Source organism: Platalea leucorodia, assembly GCF_965183815.1.
Source record: "Platalea leucorodia genome assembly, chromosome: 4".
Classification (NCBI taxonomy): Eukaryota; Metazoa; Chordata; class Aves; order Pelecaniformes; family Threskiornithidae; genus Platalea; species Platalea leucorodia.
Window position 1 is genome coordinate 69,357,796 of NC_138826.1, and position 23,771 is coordinate 69,381,566.

Sequence of the window (23,771 nt, forward strand, 5' to 3'; positions counted from 1 at the left end):
GCGGCCGCTGGCGTCACAGCGGGACCCGGGCGGGGGCCCGCCCCGGCCTGGCGCGCGGGTCACGTGAGCGGCGGCGTCAGCTGATCGCGGCGCGGCGGCGATGGACTTTCTCCTGGGGAACCCCTTCAGCTCCCCCGTGGGGCAGCGCATCGGTGAGCCCCGCGGCCGCGCGCCCCCGCGCCCCTCCCCGCCCGCCCGCCCGCTCGCTCGCCCGCTCGCTCGCCCTCCCCCGCACCCCCGGGGGCGCTCGCCCGCCCGCCCGCCGGACCCCTTCCTCCGGGAAGCGGCGGCCCCCGCCTTCGCGGCGGGACGGAGAGGGCGTCGACCAATCAGGAGAGAGATCCGCTCTGACTGACGGGCCTTACCGACCAATAGCGGACGGGCAGCCCGAGGCGGCTCCGTCGGCGACCTCGCCAGCCAATCCGGGAGCGAGGGGGTCTTGAGGTGGGGAGGCGAAGTTTCCCCACTTAAAGGGGCCGCAGGCCGCTGGTCCGAGCCACGCCCCCCGGGAGAGCCGAGGTCCGCGATTGGCTCGGGGCCATTCCCGCCCGCGCCGCTCTGGGGGCTTCGCGGGAGGGGCGGGGTCCTGGCGGGGGGCACAGCGGGAGTTGCCGATTGGCTGGGCTCCAGCGGCAGCGGCCTATCCCATGCTGGGCGGGAAGGGGCCGCGCTCTCCCCGCCGTGACGGGTGCGGCCGTCGCTGAGCTGGAGGCTGCCGGGGGACGGGGGCTGCAGGCTGGCCTGGCCCTGGGGCGTCGCGGCTCACCTAGGCGGATCGCCGTTCCCCACCTGAAGGACGAGCACCCTGGGCACCCTGCGGGTGGCTGCCCACCCTGAACTTCCCAGCACAGAGGTCTGGGACAAGCAGGGGCTGGCAGGGCCAGGCCCTGGCTCTGTGGAGAGCACCTCCCCTGCGCCACGGGCCTTCTCACAGGGCTGAGTACCAGCTCCGGCAGTGAAATCAACAGCGGGAGCGTAGCGTCCACACTGTGACCTTGCAGGCCTGCAGACACGCAGTCTTAGTCCCTGTGCTCAGGTCAACTAGACAAACAAAGGAGAAGGACGTAGTCTGAGAAAGTGGAGCAAAGAGATGCTACAGTTAGAACAAGACCGTCAAAGCTACACTGGTCTCAAAATAGAGATGCAGTTCTTAAAATACTTAGAATAAAGATTTTTTTTCACCCTATTTTGTATTATCTAAGTGCCTTCAAGGTGCGCTTGAAGGTTGATGTTGCCTGTTTAAACTCTCCAGCATGTGCAACAGCCGTTTGTAAGTTTACACACTTGCTCAGTCTTGCTTTTTGCCACTTGTGCAGACCTTTGTTCTGTGAACATCTGGTCCCTGATTCAGTAGTTTTCGGTGTGCTTGCACAGGTGAATAGGCCGCTGTGGCTGGGAAAGGAGCAAGCAGCTGCTTTAGGTAATGCTTTTATAAGCGACACTTATTTTAGGGGCTGCCCAAAGCAGTGTCCAAATGATGTGGGTGGGGGGCACCGCAATGTGCCAGTCTCTAGTGTTGGGCGAGACAGGTGAGAGGCACTACAGCACGGTGGGGGAAGGATCACCAGGGAAGGTTTTCTGTAACAAAAACCTCCAGACGATCTTTGACGTCTCCCCAGATCAATGTCACATGTTTCGTCACACCTTCCAGGAGAAGCCGTCTCCTGCCCTTTCCAGAATGAATGCTCTTTGATTCCCTCAGTGAGTGCATCAGATAAGTTTCTGTGTTTGGGTAGAGGCAACCTGAAGTTATCTTTAGATGTCACAGATCACTTCTTGCCCTCCGGATCTTCTGATCAGTATAGTAGCCCGATTGTAAGTGGGTTCCCTCTGGGCTTTGCTTGGGTTAAAGAAGAGATTTTCAAGCAACAAACCGACAGCAAAGAAGAGGATGAAATATTTCAAGAGTGTTGTCAAACAGGAGTTTAGAGTCCTTAGTACGAGAGGTGTGACGGTAGAGAGAGATCTTAATGACTAGGGTTGATTGGGGTTATGGGAGTCCAAAGGGGTGGAGGAATTGCAGCATATGAGAAAGGAACTCAGTGTGGAGGACTTGAAAGGGCTAGTGGCTGAAAATATGAATGTTTTCTCCTTTTGAACTTGTCTATCAACATCCTGGGGACATGGATAAATGCTATCTTCCCTGTTTAATTTGAGACGCGAACACGACTTTTACCCAAACTTGTTTGGTAGGTCCGTGGCAGCTGCATGTTGAACCCATGAGCCTGATCACCAAACCTGCATAGCACTGCTGCTTTGGGCTGTCTGCAGAAAGCTAATACTGTATCCTTGTAAATTACTTGGGCAAAGTTTTGTACGCCTGATACAGCTTATGAAGTCTAAAATAGCTTTAGATGAAGGCCATGGAATGAAAAAAAAAATCCTCTGTGGCACACTGCAGCGACGTTCTCAAATTCCTTCATTAACGTTCATCTAGTAAGTCCCATTTATTTTGCTGACAAGGAAACCAATGCTCAGATAATCTCAGTGATCTGTCACAGAATGAGTCAGTTGCAGAGGAGTAGGTTTTTGAGCTTCTTACTCCCAGTCCTGAGATTTAGTCATGAAAGTTGCCTCAGTCCTGGTTTTGGACCATGATGTCTCTTTCCAAGTAAGATGAATATAGATTTGTTTGGTTGGTTTTTTTGGTATTTGTTTTGGGGTTTGTTTTTTTTTTGAACACAGTACTTCTGACCAGTGGGAAAATTTCCAAAGAGTGCTGAAGCATCGTGGTTTGGATTCCCCCCTCAAAAGGGAAATCCACTGTGCCTCCATCTAGGAGCTAAGAGAACCTTCAAAATGGAAAATCTAAGTTCAGGGAGGTGCTCTGAGTGAGAGAATGGAGAGGAAACCACCAGTGCTCTCTCCTGACCCTGGAAGTCCGGAATAACTAGTAATTATAGCAATACTGAAAGAGGCAGGGATGGGTTATTTCAGTGAGTGAGGGCAGGCGAGGGAAAAGTAACGGTGTAGCACACAGATGAAGAGGATTTTTTATGGTTGGGGGTTGGTTTAAGTGTGAGAACCAGGAAAAGTTGAGACTGTAAAGAGGGAACAGGTAGGAGAGGTTCATGGGTGAGGAAGAGGGGCAGATACAACATAATATGCCAGAAAAATCCCCACAGCCACTTGGATCCAACCTTGCAGGTGTCCCTGCACCTCTCTGTGAGTTGGGAGCTGGTGGGCAGCGGTTATCAGATGTTGTCAGTAACACTCTTCTGTCGGAGCCAGATGGGTGCCTGCGAGGCAGTGCTTCTCAAAAAGGCATTGCCTTGTCTTCTGTGCCTGCTCTGGCTGGAGGAGAAGGGGCAAAGGCAGCAGTTGAAGAGTCGTTCGATCCCTAAGCATTTGAGCTGATTCACAGAAAAGGAGCAGGAGAAGTTCAGAGACCCAAATACCCACAGCACTATGTCAGCACACATCTGTGTCCATCGCCATCCTTGAATTAGGTTTGGAGCCATATCTCTGTTCTCTCTAGAAGGCGCGTTGTCCCTTCCATCTTCAGAGGAGCGATACTGCTGAATGGTGGAGTCCTGACTGCGCTGGTGCTGAAGTTTCCTCAAGGGAAGCGAAAGCATGAAGCTTAGCAAGGAGACTTTGTACAGGATGCTGATTTGGGCCAGGGGGTTTATGAATTGAAGGGAGGTTGGGAGAAAGGACTGTTGCGTTGCTTTCTGCTGAACCTACGCTGTCCCGTGCAACGAAATGCTCGTGCCCTCAAACACCTATTGAAATGGGTGAGAAGGTGCTTGATGGCTTTGCTGAGGAACTTAAAGCCAGCAAGACTGAGCACTGTAGGGAACGCTGGTTAAGGGACTGACCTGGAGGAGGGGCGCACAGTCTCTGGAGAGCTATGGCAGAGCATGTCACGGGCAAAGGGTTTCTGAACGGCGCCTGGCTGGTTATGGGTGCTTCAGGTCTGTGACGGGGAGCAAAGGCGACAGGAGCCTGCGCAGTATCTTCTTTCCCCGGCTCCCGTTCTTCCCCGCGCGATTGACTGTACTGCCAGTGTGCTGCTGCGGGGACGGCTGGGTGGCATCGCCAGCCCCGCAGTGGGCTCTCCCCAGCCACGAGGGCAGAGACAATAAACTTGAAAAGAAGCAAAGCTGTGAATTTACTCATGGCACAAAGCAATGTACAGCTCCGTTGTGTCAGTTATGCCGAGCTCAGAGTTCTTTCTTATCTGACAGTTCCAGATAACTTTGATAACCTAGCTGCAGTCATCAGGAGCACATCAAACGCCAGGCAGAAAAAGAGTCAATGCTCTGGTTCAACCCGTACCACAGTCCTCAGCGGTTCTGGGTCGATCCAAGCAATTTGTGAGGCAGCAGACTAGAATCAGGCAAACTCCAGTGCTGACACTCCCAGGAAGCCGGACTGGCTGCCAAAACAGCGTGGCTTTGAAGCAGCCCCATGAAGGGCCTCCTGTATGTTCAACAGCCAGTTGGTTTGGGGCTTGGAGGGAGATGGCATTCATACACTTGTTGATAACCTCCGCCGGGGGGAATTCTCCATGGCAGGTCAGGCTCAGCTCATTAGCACGCAGAAGTAGAAGCTGCCTGATGAGCCCTGCCAGGCAGGGCGCTGGGCAGGCGGCCGTGCCCTGCCTCCTGTGCTCGCTGTTTTTAGGGACTTGTCGCTGTCCCCAGCCATCCTGGGCTCAGATTTCATGAGGGGCAGACAGCTCGTGCTAATTATGGCTCATGAAACGGGGCCAGCCACCCTGATCCTTCATGTGACTAATGAATAGACTTTGTTTTTTTCCCTCCTGCAGGCTTTAGTAAAAGGGTAAAGTTCAGGATTTCAGAGAAAACTCCAACATAACTTACTAGCCTTGGACAGTCCCTTAGTGCTTGGAAGCAAGCAAGGAGGATTAAAAGGGCATTAGCTCCAGCTCTCCCAAGGCCAACTAGGCCAGACCTTAATCTGTACTCGGTAAATTCAAGCGCTTTGTCCTTGGAAATGCCTCATGGTCATGTTCCTGTTTTCCATATGCCTTAATGCTGCTCTTCCAGCTTTGTATTTTTTGAGCCTATGTTGCATTTATGGCAGGTTTGCTGCTTTCCTGCAGCTCTTTGTTGACCAGCGTGTGAACAGGGGTGACAGTAGCAGGATGACCACAGCGTTGTGGGGTAACAGCGGGGCGGTGTGTGTCACTTCTGAGGAAGTCCCAGCCAGGTGAAGGAGCACGCATGGTTTGTTTGCATTCCTTTCTGGAAAGCAAACCTGCTGCCCGACCTTGGCAGGTTTGGTGCATTTGGAGGAAAAGGGGTGGTGGTGAGGAGCAGATTATAGCATGCCACCAAGCACAGGGAAGCAAGGGAAGGGTGTTTGCAGACTCAGTTCATGTTTGCATACAGTGGCAATGAGGATGAGGAGGTTTGGGAACACTTTTGAACAGCAAAGACTTGATGGTTAAAGGCAGTTTTCATTTCATCCTTGGTTTCTTCTGTAGCTCAGAGCTTCCCAGCAGGCTCAGCCCTGTTCCCGAGTTGTGTTTTTTTCCTTCTGTGTGCAGTGTTTTTCTTCAGGGGTGAGAAGGATGGATGCGGACTTCCTTTCAGCAGAGCAACCCCTGTGTGATTGATTTGTGTGCTTCATTGTCAGAGGCAGCAAACAGTACGGAGAAACTTCTGGCTAGGCTGGGGTTCAAACCAAGGTGTGTCATGAGCAGGAGCTGCTCCTCAGCATGACGGAGGAGAGCGCAAGTGAAGGGTGGCTTTGTGACCGCATGTGCCAAATCCATCAGACCAACCTGAGCTGCAGTCTGCCTGCTGGCAAGGCTGGCCATGTGGTGTCCCAGAGCAGGAGGGAACCTGGAGCTCTGCTATGCTTCTGAGTCCTGATCCAAAACGAGCCCTGACGGAAAACATTTCCCCCCCGTGTATTACCACAGCTTCACCCATCCGTTGGTATATGCCCTGGTGCACCAGATGTGCTCCCCTGTAGCCCACTGCCCTGGATATATTCTCCACCATGTCACCCAATGCAATGCTACCTCCTGTGCCTCACTGAGGAAGCTTAGATCTGCAGGAGACCAGGACTCCTGTATAAGGTTAATACTTAAAGTGAGAGAAGTTCACCTGAATCAAGGGGCGTTCAGGATATTACAGGAGTAGCCAGACCTTCTAGAAACGTAGAAGAGCTTCAAGAACGTTCTGCCACTCTCCTTCCCTTGTTTGCCCTCTTCCATCTGGCTGTGGCCACAAAGTAATCAGCATAATCACGGTGTAATCAGAACATTCTGCAGTCAACAGAAAAGGTGGTGGCTGGATTGCAATAAGATGCAGATAGGTGGCTTCACCCTATGTTGTGTAATCTGTGGGAGGGACACGTGTATAAGTGGCTGCATTGCACAGTGCTGTGAATAGCTGTCTGCCTGACCCTTAAAAACGGGACAGCCCAAAACATGATGGATGTGCTTACCCAGGCAGGAGTTAAAAAATCTTCTTTTTCCTGTGTTATGGCCCTATCCCATTACTGCATGAATAGGCATTTCATTTCATTCCCACAGAGGGATCATTAGCTGCTGGGTCAAAAGCAGAAAAAGGCAGCTCTGCAGAGGCAGGGCCTCTCCAAAGGGGTAGAGGACCCACAGGAGCAAGGACCAACTCGAGATTTTTCAGGGACATCAGTTTTGAAAATGCAGGCACTCCTCTAAGTAACCTTGTTGGGTCTGAGATCCCGTGAAGAGCACCTGGTAGGTGCTAAACCAGTCTGGCTAGTTTTAATTCTCTTGCCCCAGTGCTAAGTCAGGTGTTTTATAGGATGGGAGAGCTGGGAAGGATGGTTCTTGTCCTCTGCTTGCCATTTGCTGCATCTCTGTGTTTCCCCATGGTCTGGAGAGTGCCTGGGTCCTGCCTGCCCCGCTGGCAGTTCTCTTTCCCCCAGCCGCTGCTGGTGGTGTCCCTGAAGGCATCAGTCAGTCCACACAGCTAGGACTGAGATGTGGCTGATTATAGGGTGGAGACACTGGTGCTCTCAGTAATAGCTGCTCGTTTCCCAAATCTCTTCCTTGAATAACATCAAGGCTGACTGAGGAATTCCTAATTAAAGGGAACACAGTCAAAGCTGAAACAATATTGCTTCGACTTCAGCCTGCAGTCCACTTCTGTCCATACTCCCCAGAGCCAGAAGTTCAGGGGAGAGATGTAAATGTTAAACAAGAGAGAGCCCTGCTTTGGCTGTTTATATTTGCTTGTTTGTTTTTGTACTGTCCATGTAAAAAGAAGGGGGGGTGATTCTTTTGCCTCCTTAATTTGGTGCAAACTGAGAATGGTGTCATTGACATTAGATCTGTGTCAGTGTGAGCAGACCAAACTCACAGTTTCTGGCCCTGCAGCAACAAAGCAAATAAGCCCCTTTTTCTCCAGCTGTGGAGCTGAAGTCATGCTGAGTCCCCTCCCTTCACGTGCAGGACACCAGAGATCACACAGTATGTGTCTGTGTGTTGGTAGGATGGGTGGCATGGGCACAGTTGAGCAGCCACCTGTCCCAGCGCCGGCCAGCCATGTGCTTTGCGGTGGTGACACCTAGCGGGGAGCACTTGATGGCCTGTACTTTGCAGCTGGATCCACCTCCTTGTGTGTTGTGGTGGAAGCCAGGGAGAAGATGGCTGGACTCTGGGGTGTCCTGACAGCTGTACAGCAGCCCATGAGAGTGCCAGGGCTGCTCTTAGCCTTGCCGTGTCTTGGTTTGTGTTTTCCAGAGAGAGCTACCGATGGGTCCCTGCGGAGCGAGGACTGGGCTCTCAACATGGAGATCTGCGACATCATTAACGAGACTGAAGAAGGGTAAGCGAGCTGGCAAGGGTACACATCCAGCAGCAGGTCCCAGCACACCCTGTAACACTACATCCCTAGCTTGCAGTGGTAGCATGCACTGGTGGAGGTAATAAGCGAGGCTTCCCAACAGTCCCTTAGACAAGACTCTGCTAGGAGACCTAGAGACACAGCAAAGCTGTTAGAGCATCTGTTAGATGCTTCCCCGTAATCTTCATGTGTGCTGGGAGCCATTCAAACAGGCCTTCAGGGTCCCCAGAGAAACCTCGATTCAAGCCAGGCTGCCTCCCATCTCCCAAAGGCATATTTGCAATTCTTCAACTTTGGTTTATTCCTCCTTCCTACCCCTCTCTTTCTCTCCTCTGGGAATGTAAAAATCTGCAGGCTGGTGACTGAGGAGAGAGGAAAATCTCAGGCTGCTATTCAGTCCTCCAACTGTGCAAGTCCTGCTGGGGTTCATTTCTCAGGTATTTTCATGTACAGGCACTCAGACATGCACAAAGCAGGTGGCAGAGCCCGTGTCTCCCTCTCCCTGAAGGGAGACGTTCAGAAATCTGCCAGACTTGTTAACTCTGGACCTGGGGATTTGCCAGTGAATTCAAGGGGGACTGCTCCTTCTCACAGTGGAGATGTCAAGAGCAGCATGTAAAAAAGAAGGTGCTACATGGAACAAAAAATGTAGGTTTCACTCCTGCTGTCCTACCCCACAGTGATGCTGACAGAGGATTAGCAAGCCCAGGTTTCAGCTTCACAGTTGTAGGAAAACAAAGAAGTCAAACATCTCTGCTCACAGATCTGTCACCATTTCTTTTCCATGTTATCCCCACCACGCAAATATGCCTGTCTGCCCACAGTTCTCAGTCGGGAGCTGTGGCCACTTGGTGTTTCAGTTCTGGGTGCCTGATAACACAGCTGTACCCTCCTGGCATGGCGGGCTCTCCCATTGTCCTGCTAATGCCCATCCATTGCAGCCATGCTGCCCCATGGGCCAATACACTCCTGCCCTCCTCATTGCCTCAGTGTCTCCACCCCACTCTTCTCCTCCAGCACTGCTGCTCTCCCAGCCCAGCCTCTCTTCCTATGCTCTGCCAGAGCATGTTGGTTCATTTGTGCCCTCTCACAAGACCACAGTGGGCTGAGACCACAGTGTTTCTCCCCTCTGAGAATGGTTAAGGAGACCCTGTTAACGCTGCTGCTCTCTTGCCCACCTGCAATATCAGCAAGATTTTGCCACTGCATCTCCCCTGCTGCTTTTTAGCCTCCTTTCCTCCAAGGAAATGTTAAACAGCTTCTCTCTGAGCAACACAGGGATTGCTGCAGCTCACTCTCTCCTTCCTGTTTCTAACCCGTGCCAAGCTTTTTTGTGATCTCCTCCTCTTCAGTCTCTCTGCCATGGGATTTTGCTCTACCCCCAAGTAGTGCATTTCTAGCATTGCTTTTACTCTGCTCTCTGTTGTGTCCTGTACACCTTGAGTTGTTGCAGACATCAGCACAGAGGCCTCCAATTTCAGTAACAGCACTCATTATCAGGACCCTGCTCCTCTTGCAGAACCACAGGCAGAAGCTGCTTTACCAGTCATTGCTTCAAGAGGCCCTGAAAACATGGTGGGGAAGGTCAGCTGCTGAGTATGAGGCATCCAGAGCCAGTGGCTGTTTTGCTTTGCCTCTCTGTAGGTGGGTCTCAACCTTCTGATGATCATCTTCATCTGATTTCTCCTGCAGGCCTAAAGATGCCTTCCGAGCCATTAAGAAGAGAATTGTAGGGAATAAGAACTTCCATGAAGTTATGCTGGCTTTGACGGTGAGTGGTCAGGGCTCTTTCTCAGTTTTGTAATATCCTGCTGTAAATCTGAGTCCCTGGCTGAAAAGACACAGGTACCTAAAGCCAACAAGGCAAACACACGTAAGCAGAGAAGGCTATAGTTAATGCTTCCTTGCCTTTGAAGGTCCTGGAGACATGTGTCAAAAACTGCGGACATCGCTTCCATGTCCTTGTGTCCAGCCAGGACTTTGTAGAAGGTGTCCTGGTGAGAACAATCCTGCCGAAGAACAATCCACCTGCCATAGTGCATGACAAGGTGCTGACCCTCATCCAGGTGAGCCAAGAAATGTGAGCATCTGTGCCAGTTCAGAGAGTGTTTGTCTTTAGGTGTTTGTACAGAAGGCTACTGTAAATGATGATGTGCTGTGCTGTCTCCTTCTTCCCAGTCCTGGGCGGATGCCTTCCGCAGCTCACCAGACTTGACTGGTGTCGTCGCTGTCTATGAAGACCTGAGACGGAAGGGCCTGGAGTTCCCCATGACTGATCTGGACATGCTGTCACCCATCCACACACCACAGAGGGTATAGGAACATTGCTGAAGAGAAGGGTGTTGGGCAGCTGCCATTCTGGAGCTATGAGGGGACTTCAGGAACTCTGGCTTGCATTTAGAGGGCTTTTGGGGACTCAGAAGCTCCGGGACAGCCTCATTGCTGAAAGAGCTATTGAAAGTAGATGGGGAGTTGCCATCAACATTCCTCTTGTAATTGCACTGCCCTGTCAACTGTGAGTATCTAACATCTCCTTCTCTCTGTCACTTTTCCCACCTCTGTCTGTAGACTGTGTATGGCTCCGACTCCCAGTCCGGACAGAACCCACCTGCGGTCAACTCCCCTCAGCAGATAGAATCCATTCTCCACCCTGTCACCCTGCCCACCGGGAGAGGCATATCCAGCGATGCGCCCATCACACCCACACCAGAGCAGGTAAGCTGGACATGAGCCCTGTGGTGCTGCTGACTCTCCCTGCATGTGGGGGATGTTTCACAAACACTTCTGGGACTGCTGTCCTCCTCCTTCCCCAGTTTCTGTCCTCAAGGAGCTGTTCCTCCAAAGCACAGTCCCTCGAGAGCTCCCCAGAGCTCCATTGTGGTCACAGTGATGAACTGGGATACCACAAACATGGAGTGGTTATGTTTTCCTAAGGCAGAGCAGCTTTCAGGTAGAGGGAAGATCTCCTGGTTATAGGGAAGTGGCGAACTGAGACACAGAGGTCTCGCTCAGTTTGAGCGAGGTCTTTGTAGTGCAGTACAGCAAAAGCTTCGTCAGTAGATGCCTCCTTATCATCTTTGTTTATCTTGCCTCACTGCTGATTTTATATGAACCAACCCTGTCTGGCTATGTGGTTTCCAAAGGCCAGGGCTTTCTCTCTTGTTTCCTCATCCTTTTTTCTCCTTCCTCACCCTGACTTCATATGACACCATGTTCAGCACCAAACCTCCAGCTGTCAGTAGGTTGCATCCCCTTGCAGAACAGAAGCTAGAAACTGTTCTCAAGAGGCTCATTAGCAGCTTATGAAACCAGAGGGATAAAGCTTCAACTGTACACTTAGCTCAGGCTTGCCTTTTGAATGGGAATTCACTTTTTTCCCCTCTTATACTGCTTTGGAAATGTAAGATTTGAGTGGCTGCGACACAGGAGCTGCTAGCAGGGGAGAGATTTGAATCATAACAGCAGCCTGTGCTGGCTATTAAAAACCAAGGCTAGGCTAGTGGCCAAAGATCCCAGGTGAGGGCCTGGCATCTGTTCCCAGCAAATGAACTTGATGGTAAGTAATGGAGCTTCTTTCTGCTGGAAGGTCCCAAGAGCCAAACTGAGCAGTGACAAATGAACTCCTCAGTGGTCGTTCCCTTTGCCTCTGTGAACATGCACACACATGCGGTGCACTGTCATTCAGAGCTACCTCAGCTGTCTCCCCAGTCTTCCCAGGCCAAGCAGTCACTTTCCCTCCCTTTTGCAGATCGGGAAGCTGCGCAGTGAGCTGGAAGTGGTAAATGGGAACATGAAGGTCATGTCGGAGATGTTGACGGAGCTGGTGCCGTCCCAGGCTGAGCCTTCTGACCTGGAGCTGCTGCAAGTAAGGAACAGTGGCAGGGCAGGGGGCTGGCACACACAGCTCAATTTAGCGATGACTTGATGGACTGAGATATTATGCATGCCAGGCATGGGGAACAATTGCACTGGACGGCTTAGTGTCAGGCTTATCAGGGAGTGATGGGGTAAGGGAGACACAGGGAAGGTGGAGTTTCAACAGCCAAGGGAAGCTGCACTATTGAGGTGGAATCATCTCACACAGGGACTGGTAGACCCTGAGGGCCTTTCTTTCTGGATGATGTGTTACACAAGAGGCATACAATTATTGTCTGTAAAGCTCAAACTCAGTTTACCTCTCACACCAGTGTCTGTTGCCCATCAACACTTGCTAATAGACCCCAGTAGCCTCTGGGGTCTGTTTTCCAAATCTATGAGTGCTCAGCATTAGCCTGACCTTTGTGGTAACCTCCCCTTGCTGTGAGCAGGAGCTGAATCGGACATGCAGAGCCATGCAGCAGCGCGTGCTGGAGCTGATTCCCCGTGTCCTCCATGAGCAACTCACCGAGGAGCTACTCCTCATCAACGACAATCTCAACAATGTGTTTCTGCGCCATGAAAGGTACCTCTCTCCTCCCTTCTCTGCCCTCCTCTTCCACAAGAGTTTACTTCTCCTTGAAGGCCTTCTCTCCCACCGTTTTGATCTGCCCATGAGTATAATGCTCAAGATGTATCAGCCTGTATCATCCATCTTTGAGAACAAAAACAGTTCTCAGCTTTTGCTGATTTATTCCTGTCCCTTCAAAGCTGCTGCGTAAGTTACTGATGGAATATCAAGATGTCTCTGTGGCATAACCCAGAAGAAGGAGGAAACTGGAAAGAGATGGTTTTCTAGCTCTGAGGCAGACAGGGACAGAAAGGACTTGCCCACATGGGGTCAGCACCCCTATTTTCTTTATTCTGTTTCATCAAACCAATCTCTCGAGCTAGGATAAAGTCTGGAGAATTTAGTCCCTGTGTCTGTATGGAGAGCTGGGTTTGAACCATTTTGGTTAGAAGTAGCTCTGGAGGATCACAAGAAGCTTCCTCACACCACCTCTCAAGAGACATCAACTCTGTGGGCCTTGTTATGGTGTCTTTGGTCTTGAGGGGGAATTGGACCCTGAGGCATCGTCCTCCTTTTCTAGTATGTAGGAAAGGGCAGACTGTGGCAAGCCTTATAAAAAATCTCATGGGTTGTGGGTGAATAAGCACATACTACTGAAATGCATCCTGTCATCATTCTTGCAGGTTTGAGCGTCTTCGGACAGGACAGCCCGTTAAGGTAACTTGGAGCAACTCCCGCTCTGTGCAGCTTGGTTTGCATCCTGCAGGCCCTGCTGTGTCCTGCTGAGTTGGAGAGAGGTTCAGCCAGCTCCAGTTACAAGCTGTAGACTTTGCTCTCCCAGCCCAGCTGCACCAGGCCACACTGGTGTGCAGGACACTCCAGTTCCCCTGCTAGCCTCTCCCTCCCTGCTGCCTTCTCACCCAAAAAGCAAGAGCAGACCAGCAGCAGTTACAGTTTGCCAGTACTGAACATTGAGAGGACCAATTCACATATGAGCCTCCCTTTGTCCTCTGAGCATTGCCCTGTCCTCTGAACTAGCACCTACCATACTTATGGCATCCAGCAGAGCTGGGAGGCTGGCTGCCAAGACGTATTCTGCCCTGGGACGCTATTCCCAGCCAGTTCTCTGATCACTGTCCCCCTTCTCACAAGGAGAGGCTTCACAACTGATATCTTTCGATGGGTACAGAAGGGCTTCCCTCTCCAGTGTTAATGAGCTAGGGCTGAAGGGTCAGGGCGTCCAGGCTTCAGAAACTCTCCACCATCTTCCTTTTTTTTTCTCCAAAGGCACCAAATGAGGCAGAGAACAGCTTGATTGACCTGGGACCCAGTACTCCTTCCGCAGTGAGACAGCCTGAAGTCACCAACAACCTTTCCTCTCAGCTGGCTGGAATGAGTATGTTGCCATGCAGTTTTCACCTCAGTCCTTCTCCTGTGCTGCTCTGGGAATCCTTTCATGCCCTTGAAACACCTCCTAAAATTATTTAGTCACATTCATAAAGTAATCTAGAGAAATAGGGTGTATTGTCAACTAATAAACTCATGAAGAAACTTGTATACGCCCCAAGGCACACAAGCATATGTCTCAGCGTCCATACCTCACGTTGTGCAGGAGGTGGATGTGACTTAAGAAGGACCTCAGCAGTAGGCTGTGGCTAAGAACTGGGCCTTCCAGCAGGGCAGGGGAGAAAGTTGCTCCCTCTCCAATGCCTAGCAGCAGTGCAGTTGCCTCTCTTGCTGTGTAGTGTCAGGCTGCCCACTGAGGTCTGGGAGAAGAAAAGCAGCTGATCTGTGCTGCAAAGGCAGGCATGAGCATCTTGGGCTCAGGACCCAGGATTTGACAGGTTGCCTACTCAGAAAGCTTGAGAGGTCCTGAGGGGTGTTCAGGATGTACCAACAGCCTACATAGCACTGCCTGAAGCTCTTGCTGGCTGTGAGCACATTCAGTACAGCTTGGGTGCAGCTACAGAAAATTGGCAAGACTGTTTTTACAGACAATCCAGTGGAGATATTTTTCAAGTCAGGGTTTTTCAGATGACACCTGAGTCATGATAATTCACTCATCTGTCTCAGAGGTGCTTGCCCAGAAGCACAGGTTATCCTTTTCCACAGGTTATGGAGCAATTCCCTCTGCTTTGTCTTAAATGGTCAGGAACATCTAGCCTACAGCATCAGTGCAGTAAATTGATGCTGCTGCTGCTGCCCAAGACTGAGCTAAAAATATCTGCTGAGCAGGCGAATAAACCGCTTGTGTTACTTCACCCACAACACTGCACACACACATAGACTGTGCTGCAGCTGAGGGGCAGGATAGATGAGTGGGCCTAGAGCAGTTTAGTCTGTTCTGATGCTATCTTTCCAGCTAGCACCTCCAAGCCCATGAGCCTCTGTTTACTTCTCTGTGCTGCCTGCTCACCCTGCTCTCTCTCCCACAGACCTGGGCTCGAGCAGTGTGAGTGCGGGGCTGCACTCCCTTGATACCTCTGGCAAGCTGGAAGAAGAGTTTGACATGTTTGCCCTGACCCGTGGCAGCTCGCTGGCTGAGCAGCGCAGAGAGTGAGTGTAGCAGCCCACGCTGTCTTGTCCTGCCTTCTTACAAGGGGGGAGGGCTCAGGGCAACTGGGGCTGTGACCCCAACCAGTAGCAGTTCCAGCGAGACAGTAGGATGCAATACAAATGCACTGTTCTGACGCACAGCGTTTGTAGGATGACTTCTGTGTTCCCAGTCCTTCTTCTTGCTGCCATCGTCTCACCTTCACAGTGTCCTCCTGGGCATGGGGAGAAGGAGGTGGTCTCTGTGCGTGGGGACCACAGTGCTGCATGTGCTGGAGGGACTCGGTGTCTGGAGATGAATGTGTGGAGTGGGACTGGCTGAGTTTTCTTGTCTGTCTCTGAACTCATGTGCCCTGACTAGGGTGATGTTGAATTTGGGAACTGCTGAGCATCGATGCAGCCTAGTGGACAGAGTATTGAACTGGAGTGCAGGAAGTATGCAGTCAGTTGTGGCTTGCAAGGCAGGGCACTGCTCTGTGCCTCAGCTTCCCTGTTGGTAAGTGGGACTGATGTTTCTTCCTCCATAGTGTGTTTGAGGCCTCCTGGTGTAAAGCACTAAGAGTAGGGTCTCCATAGTACCGGCTGAACTGAAGAGGTCTCTTCTCTACTGCAAAGAGTGGATTCCTGAATCCTTTTTCTGGGAGGAGCCAACAAGAACTGTGCTGACCAGATCCCTTTGGCTTGAGAGATGCGGCTGATCTCACGCTGTTTTGCCTGTCAGAGTCATCCACTGCTCTCCAGTTACCAAGCAGTAGTGCCCACAGGCAAATGGCTGCCCCCAGCCCTCAAAGACCTGGCTCCTGATCTCTATCCACTGGAGTGCCTTGTTCTGCAGCTGGGCAGTAGCAAGGTCTCTTACAGATATCTCCTTTCATTCCTCTGACTCAGACTGCTTCTGGTAAAAGTGGTGGGGAAACCCATGGCCTACACACAACTCAATGTGTTTTGCCCCTGGGTTTCCCCACCACTTTTACTGTGGAGTGTGATGCCTGACACCAGAGGCAGTCCAGGACAAAAACAGTCCTGCTGACAGCACCCAATCTAGGGCTGAAATCCGAGCCACTGGCATGTGCTCAGTGCTGGAAGCTGGGGGAGATCTAGGCAGGGGTGGAAACGTATCCTCTTCGCTGTGGCGCAGTCCTTAACAGACTGAGGCTTGTGATCTCTGCACAAGTAACGAGACATCTTCTATTTATTCCTCACTGCCCTCCATCTGCCTGCACTTGCACTCCTGCCAGGTAGCCTCTACTCTCACTGGCTCAGGCTTCACATTTCACTCATCAGCCTCTGCTCTCAGTATCTCCCTCCGTCTGAACAGACCCATTGCCCTGTTGTTCCCGGACGGGACGTGCTGGCAGGAGACACAGGCAGGGCCGCTGGGGTTTGTTCTTGACCCCCCCATGCTTCATGTGTGTCTCGGCGAAGCAGTGCTTGAAACACCTCAAGCCTTTCCTACCATTCTTCCTCATCAGTGGCATGATAGCAGCGTTGTATTTCATCCTTGATGCCATTGTCCACAGCGGCCCCTTCACTGATGAGCACTTCTTCGAGAAGTTTGAGCGCCGGTGGCCCAAGCCCCTGGCCCCCAACAAAAACAGCTCCGCTTGATGGTCTGCTGGATCTGCGAAAAGGGGACTGGGAGCAGCTGGAGAGGAGACTTGCAGAGAATTTCTGTGAGAGGCTTAATTCTTCCAGCATGGATGGACTGTTTTCCCCACTCTGCATGGATCAAATGGTGACGTGTGGCATTAGCATGTGTGGTAGCAGCCTAGAGGGGACACAGAAATGGGATGAGGGAGATTATGGGTGAAACGTGTCTGTGTGTGGAAAGAGGTTGCTCTAATGGTGCATTTGGAGACCTTGAAGCAACACTAGGCTCTTCTGATCATCCAGTCTCACCTCCTATGTAGCATAGACCAGTGAGTCTCTGCCACCATCAGTTCTTGAGTGGTATCTGTTAAAGAGATGTTTTTGAGCTGTGTTTGTGTCTGTGAAAGTAGGTGAATATGTAGGGCTTTGTTGCTCAAATCCTTTCTAAAGTAGCTGTAATCTTCTGGTCAGTGTGTGTTAGTTATCTCTCTTCTGTAGTCAACCCCAGAGAAGATGAGTGTCATGGTTGATGCACCTAGCTCTGTAAGTCTGTGTTTTAGTCTGTTGTATGGTTGTTTTCATATGATGCCTTATCATCCTCCTGTCATGTGCCCGGGCTGTCCTGTGGTATCCCACAGTGATGTTGCAGTGAGTAGATTAGTCTGTTTTGTGGTGGCCTACAGCTTTAGTAGGGGTTTTGCACACCTTTCTAAAAGCTCTTGGGAGCAGAATGACAAGAGGTGAAAAGTTGTGCAGTCGGAAGCACTGAATATATGTTTAGAAGTTCCTGCTCTTCGCTCTCAGGCATATCATCAGCCTGTGTGTTATCTAACTTCATACTTTCAGGGTAAAGTACGAAGATCCCCAAGCCTCCAAAGGACTCGCTGGTGCCCTGGATGCCCGGCAGCAGAACACAGGAACGGTAAGTGGCCACAGAGCTTTTAGTGCATCACCAGGAATGAGAGTGTCCTCCTTGCTCACCAACGCAATAAATGTGCTGTCTGTTTGGAAAAAAATCAAGTGTTTAACGTGACTGATGATAACTCCCAACCTGCATTTCCTACCTGGGCTATATACCTCATTCTTTAAACCCCGGAGGTGGGGAACTATGGAAAGTCCGGGGTTGACTCAGTCAGTAACAGGATGGCCTCCTTATATCTGCAGGGAAGTTTCCACCTGGAAATGTATGTTTTATTCCTCTTCAGCAGGTTTGCAAGTCCAGTTGCCTTCTCTCTGCAATCAGAGAAGTAGGCCACCAGTACTAGTGTGTTCTTTCCCCCACCCTAAACCCACTGCCTCCCCTCTGCCTCACCCTCTGCGATAGCAGCTTTCAGTGCAGACTCTCTCTCAACCAGGGGGAGTCTGGTACCTCTAGTGATGGAGCCCAACTGACTAAGTGGATGATGCGCCAAGGAATGGTGAGATCGTGTAGCACCAGCAGGGAGGAAGGAGGCTGGGGCTGCTGAACTAGAGGTGGTGCTGGCACAGCACGTGAGGATGCACAGCAGACATCAGCAGAGACTGCAAACTGAAATGGACCAACCCTGATCTGGGCCAGTAGTGGAGACCAGGGTTGGGAAGGAAGCAGGCAGAGTGTCAGTCCTTCCTCAAGTAAACATGTCTGTAGAAAAAAATCCTAGGAGCTCTGAGACCAAGAGAGCATGTGCCACTCTTTGAGCTAGAGGATGGCCCGTTTTGGGGTGGGTGTCTGGGGCAGAGGCACTAGCCGGTGGCATCATGAGGAAGGCTGCCACCATTCATTCCCCCTGCAGCCTCTCCTACTTAGCATGAGCTGCCCCATTTAGAGGAAAACACATTCCAGCTTTTACCCTGTTCAAGGTCTCCTCCTCTAGCTAAAGTGTTTGAGCCTGCAGGCTGTTGAATTTGGTCTTTTGGGAGCAGGAATTCCTGCAATTACATCCCCTCAGGCACATTGAGGCTTTGACACACTCCCAGGTCTGAAGGTTGTTAGCCTGTCTTCCTGAAACAGGCACTGCCCAGACTGATGTCTGCTCTAGGATGTTTCCCCACATGCTGTCCAGTTGGCTTGTATGCAATTCTACCCCAAAGAGTTCCTCTCTGGGTAGACAAAGCCAGTTTGCTTCGAAACTTCCCTAATCTCACACACCCTCTTCCATCCTCATTCATCCATCTGCCAGCCGTGGTAACTATCTCCACTTGCCCCCTTAGTTTGGGGAAATCTGCCTGTCCTTGGTAAGAAGGCATTGCTCTTTTTCTTGTTCTCGCTGTTTTCCTGAGAGCAAGGGAGCTATACATATTAGGAGGCTAATAAATAAGTTCCCACAAATATTCTCTCGCACTTGTGCTTGTGGAGCCTCTAGCAAGGGCTGCTCCTTGCTCAGCTTTGTTCAGGAGCTTGTGTCTGGAGAAAAGCATCTGGGGTTTTGAATTGGACTTGATTTCCATCAAGGTTATCTCTGTCCACTAGGAAAGTGTCTCTTTGCTGCTTAAATTGGCCAGGAACATGAAGTCTTCTGAGCTAGCCTCGTCCCTAATGGAAGTAAAATTTACTTTAATTGTAGAGGACTTTCTCTTTGATGGGTCTGTTTCTGTAGTTTGGTGTGATGTCAGATCCTGCTGTGCTCCATGATCCTACCAGGGGATCACTTCTTGGCGATGTCTTTCCCCCTTAATGTGGTGCCAAACTTGGCATGTCCGATATCTTCAGCATCGCAGACTTTGTCATCAGACCATCACTGGTTTGTAGAAGGGAGGAGGTGGGGAGAAAAGTACGTTTCTCGTTCTCTGGCTGCCTAACACAAGCAGCCAACTTCCACCTAGTGAGTCCTCACCAAAACGGAAAGCCTGGTCCAGTCCTAATACCCCAAAGCCAACCACCAAACCCCAGATGCTTTTAATGTCATGTATGCTGGAAACTATGCGTGTCTGGGTGTGGATGGGGCAGAGAAAGCAGGTGAGCGGTGGCATTGAGAGAGCTTTGCAGTGGCACTGGCTGGATTTGGAAGGGCCTGAGCTGACTGAACGGTGGAGCAAGTGGCTTAGCTTTTGGGCTGGGCTTTCTTTTTGCAGAGTCAGTTTCCTGGAACATCCTCTCTTTTCTTGGCCTCATCGCTCTCTTTCCTTCTATTCCAGGTGCCGGTCCCCCAAGCCAATTTCATGGAAGACATAGAAAAGTGGCTCTCCACTGATGTGGTAAGTGAGGGGCTGCTTTCCTGGAGCCAGAAGTCCTGCCAGAGTTATCTGTGGGGCTGGATTTTAGGCAGTGTACAATAGTGCTGGCACTGCTGAATGTGTGGCACAGGCTGCTCAGAGTGAGCAGGGGAGAAAAAGCCAAGGACACAGGGTTTGTGATACCACACAAGTATAATTAGCCGTCTGGGAGGCATAGCTAATGAGCTGAGGCTCAGGGCCGCTCTAACATGTCTGTACTGCAGAAGTGGCGGGAGCACTATCCTGCTTCCCTCCGTGCAGACAAAGAATCACATCTGTGGAGGTGCCTTTATCTACCTCGCTTCCAACCGTGTCCTTCTCCTCCTTCCCTAGGGAGAGTCAGAGGATGCAAAAGGTGTCACCAGCGAAGGTAAGACTTGCCAGCCAACCCCTTTCTCCAGCTTTTCCTGGCAGCACCTTGGCTCTTCCACAAACCTCCCTCTTTGCTAATGCTCTGCTCTTCTCTTGCCCCAGAGTTTGACAAGTTTCTGGAAGAGCGAGCAAAAGTTGCAGACCGGCTACCCACTTTGTCCAGCTCCTCAGCAGGGACATCCGTCTCCCCTCCTGCTGCCAGCCATCATCGGAAGCAAGCAAAGGAAGATGATGCTATGTTTGCCTTGTGAATGCTATGGACTGGTGTGCTGTGGAGCAAGAGGCTGTGCGTGCTGTTTTGCTTGCCTCTGACCAGGGGCCAGGAGGGGAAGGACTCTGTCCCCTTCCTCCACTCTCTTCCTGTTTTCCCTTTGAGTTGTTTTTATTTTTAAGCTGCTTTCAGATTTCAGATAATCTTTGTTGTGTTTAGGGATGTCACACAATAGACTTGTGAAGGGGGTTTTCAAAGCTGCTAGAGAACGTGGGAGTTCAGTGGGCTTTTTTTTTTTTTGGTACAGCATGGGCAAAGTAGAAGAAGCTCCCCCATCCTCCTCTCCAGTGAGGCAGTCAGAGATCTTGCCCAAGAAACAGGAGAGGCTGCAGTCTGCTGCTGAAATCATTCCTGCCTGCCTCGTTCCTTGCCCCATCCCTAAAATGGATCTCCAGCCCTCTGCCTGCTACTGTTAGACTGGAAAGCAGGGGGATGCAAAGCGTTACAGGTGGCAGAGGAGGAACACTAATGGTAGAGGGGCCCTGTTGCTCTAGTCTCTCTTGCACAAGTGTTTGTGGTATGCAACACCTTCCCACTCACAACCCCTTCTCTTCCTCTTCCTTTCCTCCCCCTCCCCATCAGTTTATCCAGAACCCTACCCGAATGTTTCTGTTGCATGACAGCCAGTTACCAAAGCCCTTGGCTGCATGCAGGGCTGAAGCTGCAAGCGGTACCCCAGGCTGAAGGGGCTGTCTGCTATGGAGTAGGATGTGCCTTCAGCAAACTCTTTGCAGTTAATTTAATTCTCCCATTATTATACTTTTCTGCCCTCTTTTCCTGATGTGATCCCTCCTCCCTCTCTCATTTCCACTGATGCCTTCCACCACATCGTGCCGTGGCGTGGGGAGTCTCTCTGGGCCTCTGATCAGGCCAACGCTATAGACTCCCTCAGGGTAGCTGTGCATGCTGGGGGCCAAGAGCTGTGTTCCCTAAAGCAGGAGGCCCTTACGTAGGCATGGCTATACCAGCGAGAACATGCTGTTGCTGGGGTAGTTTGTTCAGCTGGTGAGCACAGAGGTGAAGCGAGACATCAGTCATCTCACGCCAGCAAAGCAGCCCTGTGGCAGCCAGGAGCAACTTTGCACATGGGGAGAAAAACCTTTCTGAGCAAACCGCACACGCTGCCCAATTTTAAAAGGCAGCCAGGGAGGAGGGTGCCAAGCCCGGGGCTCCCGCTCGTGGGATTTCTTGTTGAGCGTGGGAGAATTGCCTTTTGTATTGCACATTAAAGGAGCAAAGTCTCGAGCCTCCCGTGAAGATATGCGTGCGCTGTCAGTCCTGGCGCGGGTAGGGGAGGACCCTGTGGGGGAGAAGAGGGGTGCAACCATGCAGCCACATTTGCTCTCTGCAAAAAGGCAAGGGCAGCGTGGTGCTGAGATGAGGCATGGCACAGGGGCTGAGGGTGCTCCAAGCCAAGGCAGGTGCTCACTGCTTTTTAGCACAGTCTCCTGGGGAGGTGACTACAGCCCATCTCAAAATAGCAAGAGGGCAAGCTACCTCCTCTCCCTTCCCTCTCTGCCTTGTGACCAGATCTGAATACCCACCTTGCAGCCCATAAATCACTTAAAGACATGCAAGAAATACAGTTGCTACGAAAGGGCTTTCTGGTATCCACAGGGCGTCCTCATTTGTCTCCATGCCATCCCCTGGCATCCAGCTGAGTGGGAGCTGGGGGAAGGATTCTTAAAAGGAGGTTGAACAGAAAAAAGTGTCTTCTGAGCCCCACACTTGTAGTAAGGAGTTAACTTAGCTGAAGTTGTCCAAACCTCAGTACCTCCCTCTCCCCATGCCTGCACCGCGGTCTCAGCCATACCAAGCTCAGGCAGAGGCTTGAGGGTAAGAGCTGTGAGCAAAGCTGGTCTGCAGCTGGTGGCAGCGGGGCTGCAAAAGCAGGGTGCTGGGTTTCCTCCTCTGTAAGCACTTGTGGGGTGGGAGGAGGCTTTGTGTCTTCTTCAGCTTGCCAAGACAGACAGCATATACTATCCTTGGACAGTTTGTCCCTTGGAAAAAATGAATCACCATTTCCAATTCCATTGCATTCCCAATGCCTCTGGGAGGAACCAGCGGAGACCCCCCTCCTTTCTGAACCAGGTAGTAGTATATATTTAATATAACCCTCCTTGAGCAGCAGTCCTCAAACCAGGATGTGCATGCTATCTTTTGGAGGTGGTGGGGAGGGGAAAGCCCAGCCTAGTGAGCCTAAAAGCCACTCGTCCTGCCCCATCTTGCTGATGAGTCCACGAGTGGCTCTGCTGGAGGTTGCCTGAAGCTAAAGGGTTGTGGCTTCATCTCTGAGCCCGTCCTGCAGCAGGAATTCATTGTGCCACAGGACCCCATGCTCCTCACCTAAGAAGGGCTCAGATTGAACAAAGCGTGCAAAGCACTTTTTGTCTCTGAAGAGCGCAGCTTAAGAGCCACGGGTTTCTGCCTTACCAGCTGCGTGAGGGTTTCATGCGGCAAACACGGGTAAATGCTGGGGAGTGGCACAGCTGCAGACCTATATCACAAGTCCATTTTTACCACACTCACAGCTTCCTGAAATATCCTCTTTTTTTTTTTGTTTTTTTTAAATCTCCAAAGCATCCTTGTCCCAGCAGATGCTGGAAGTGAAACCTGGGTGGAAAGGCTCGATTTATCCACGCAGCGCTGGCTCTGGCCTCTGCTGTCACCCCTGCAGCAAGCCCAGAGCCGAACTCAGCTCCCTGGAGAGCAGCCTTCCCCCCACCCCAGCCAGAGCACGCAGAGCTTGCACCAAAGGCTCTGTGCGGGGAGCGTGGCCCGCAGGAGGACGCTCGAAGTCAAGAGACCATGAGGGCCCATGAGCTACAGGCCAGCACAGCATCCCCCCAGTGCTGCAGACCTGCAAGGGCAGCTCCCTCCTGCAAGACAGGACTCTGAGCTGAGATGTGAGGGTCTGAGAGCCCCTGCAGCTTCCCTCCTGTGAGTCTCAACAGAAAAAGAGAACAAGGAGGAAAGGCAAAAGGGCCAAATGCTGAGCTTCCCCTCCTGGAGCACCTGCAGGAGTGGAAGCAAGAGCAGCAGCACGATGGAGCTCCGGCCGGCAGATTTTGCCATGGTGGGGCCAGAAGGGTCTCCGGAGCAAGGGGCTAAACCCTCTTGCCAGTGCCTGGACTCAGGCTGCCTGGCTCTGCCAGGAAGGGAGGTCTTCTGGTCCCCACTCAGCATTTGCGAAGGACACCAGCCTGTTCACACCGGTGATGTTTTGAACACTGGTTCATGCTTCAGCGAGTGCTTAAAGCTCTCTGTGCCTCCAGCTCCCTCGGCGCATTGCCTGTGGCTTTCCCTGAAAGAGAAACGAAGCCATCCCCGAATGTATACCGCAAGCACGGGGAGTTCAAGCTCCTTCTTGCTGCCCCGGGAAGCCCTGAGCCCACCTTGGGGTAAGGACCCTTTCTCCACCCTCACCTTGTTTTCTCCCTCCCTGAAGAGCTGGCACAGGAGCTGGCAAAGCCGAGAGGGGACCATCCCCAAGGAGGACTTCAGCACAGGGGAATTGCCTCGCCTTTTCGTTATGGGGTGAAGAGGTGGGAAGAGT

The 23,771-nt window shown here is 51.7% G+C and overlaps 1 protein-coding gene across 1 annotated transcript; it reads left to right on the forward strand.

The window, feature by feature from the left end:
* Positions 1-43: 43 nt before the first annotated feature.
* On the forward strand, positions 44-21,472 carry TOM1 (target of myb1 membrane trafficking protein). Its single transcript, XM_082309782.1, has 15 exons — positions 44-152; positions 7,709-7,793; positions 9,504-9,582; positions 9,728-9,877; positions 9,990-10,124; positions 10,380-10,526; positions 11,560-11,676; positions 12,119-12,252; positions 12,921-12,954; positions 13,525-13,633; positions 14,673-14,793; positions 17,227-17,302; positions 19,495-19,554; positions 19,906-19,942; positions 20,047-21,472. Exons 1-15 carry the CDS (start codon positions 101-103, stop codon positions 20,193-20,195), a joined length of 1,485 nt encoding a protein of 494 aa, XP_082165908.1. The 5' UTR covers positions 44-100; the 3' UTR covers positions 20,196-21,472.
* Positions 21,473-23,771: the final 2,299 nt, after the last annotated feature.

Coding starts and splice junctions, on each gene's coding strand:
- TOM1 (XM_082309782.1), top strand. CDS start 101: ATGGACTTTCTCCTGGGGAACCCCTTCAGCTCCCCCGTGGGGCAGCGC. Junction 13,634..14,672: donor CTCTCAGCTGGCTGGAATGA/GTATGTTGCCAT, acceptor TCTCTCCCACAG/ACCTGGGCTCGAGCAGTGTG. Junction 19,943..20,046: donor AAAAGGTGTCACCAGCGAAG/GTAAGACTTGCC, acceptor CTCTTGCCCCAG/AGTTTGACAAGTTTCTGGAA.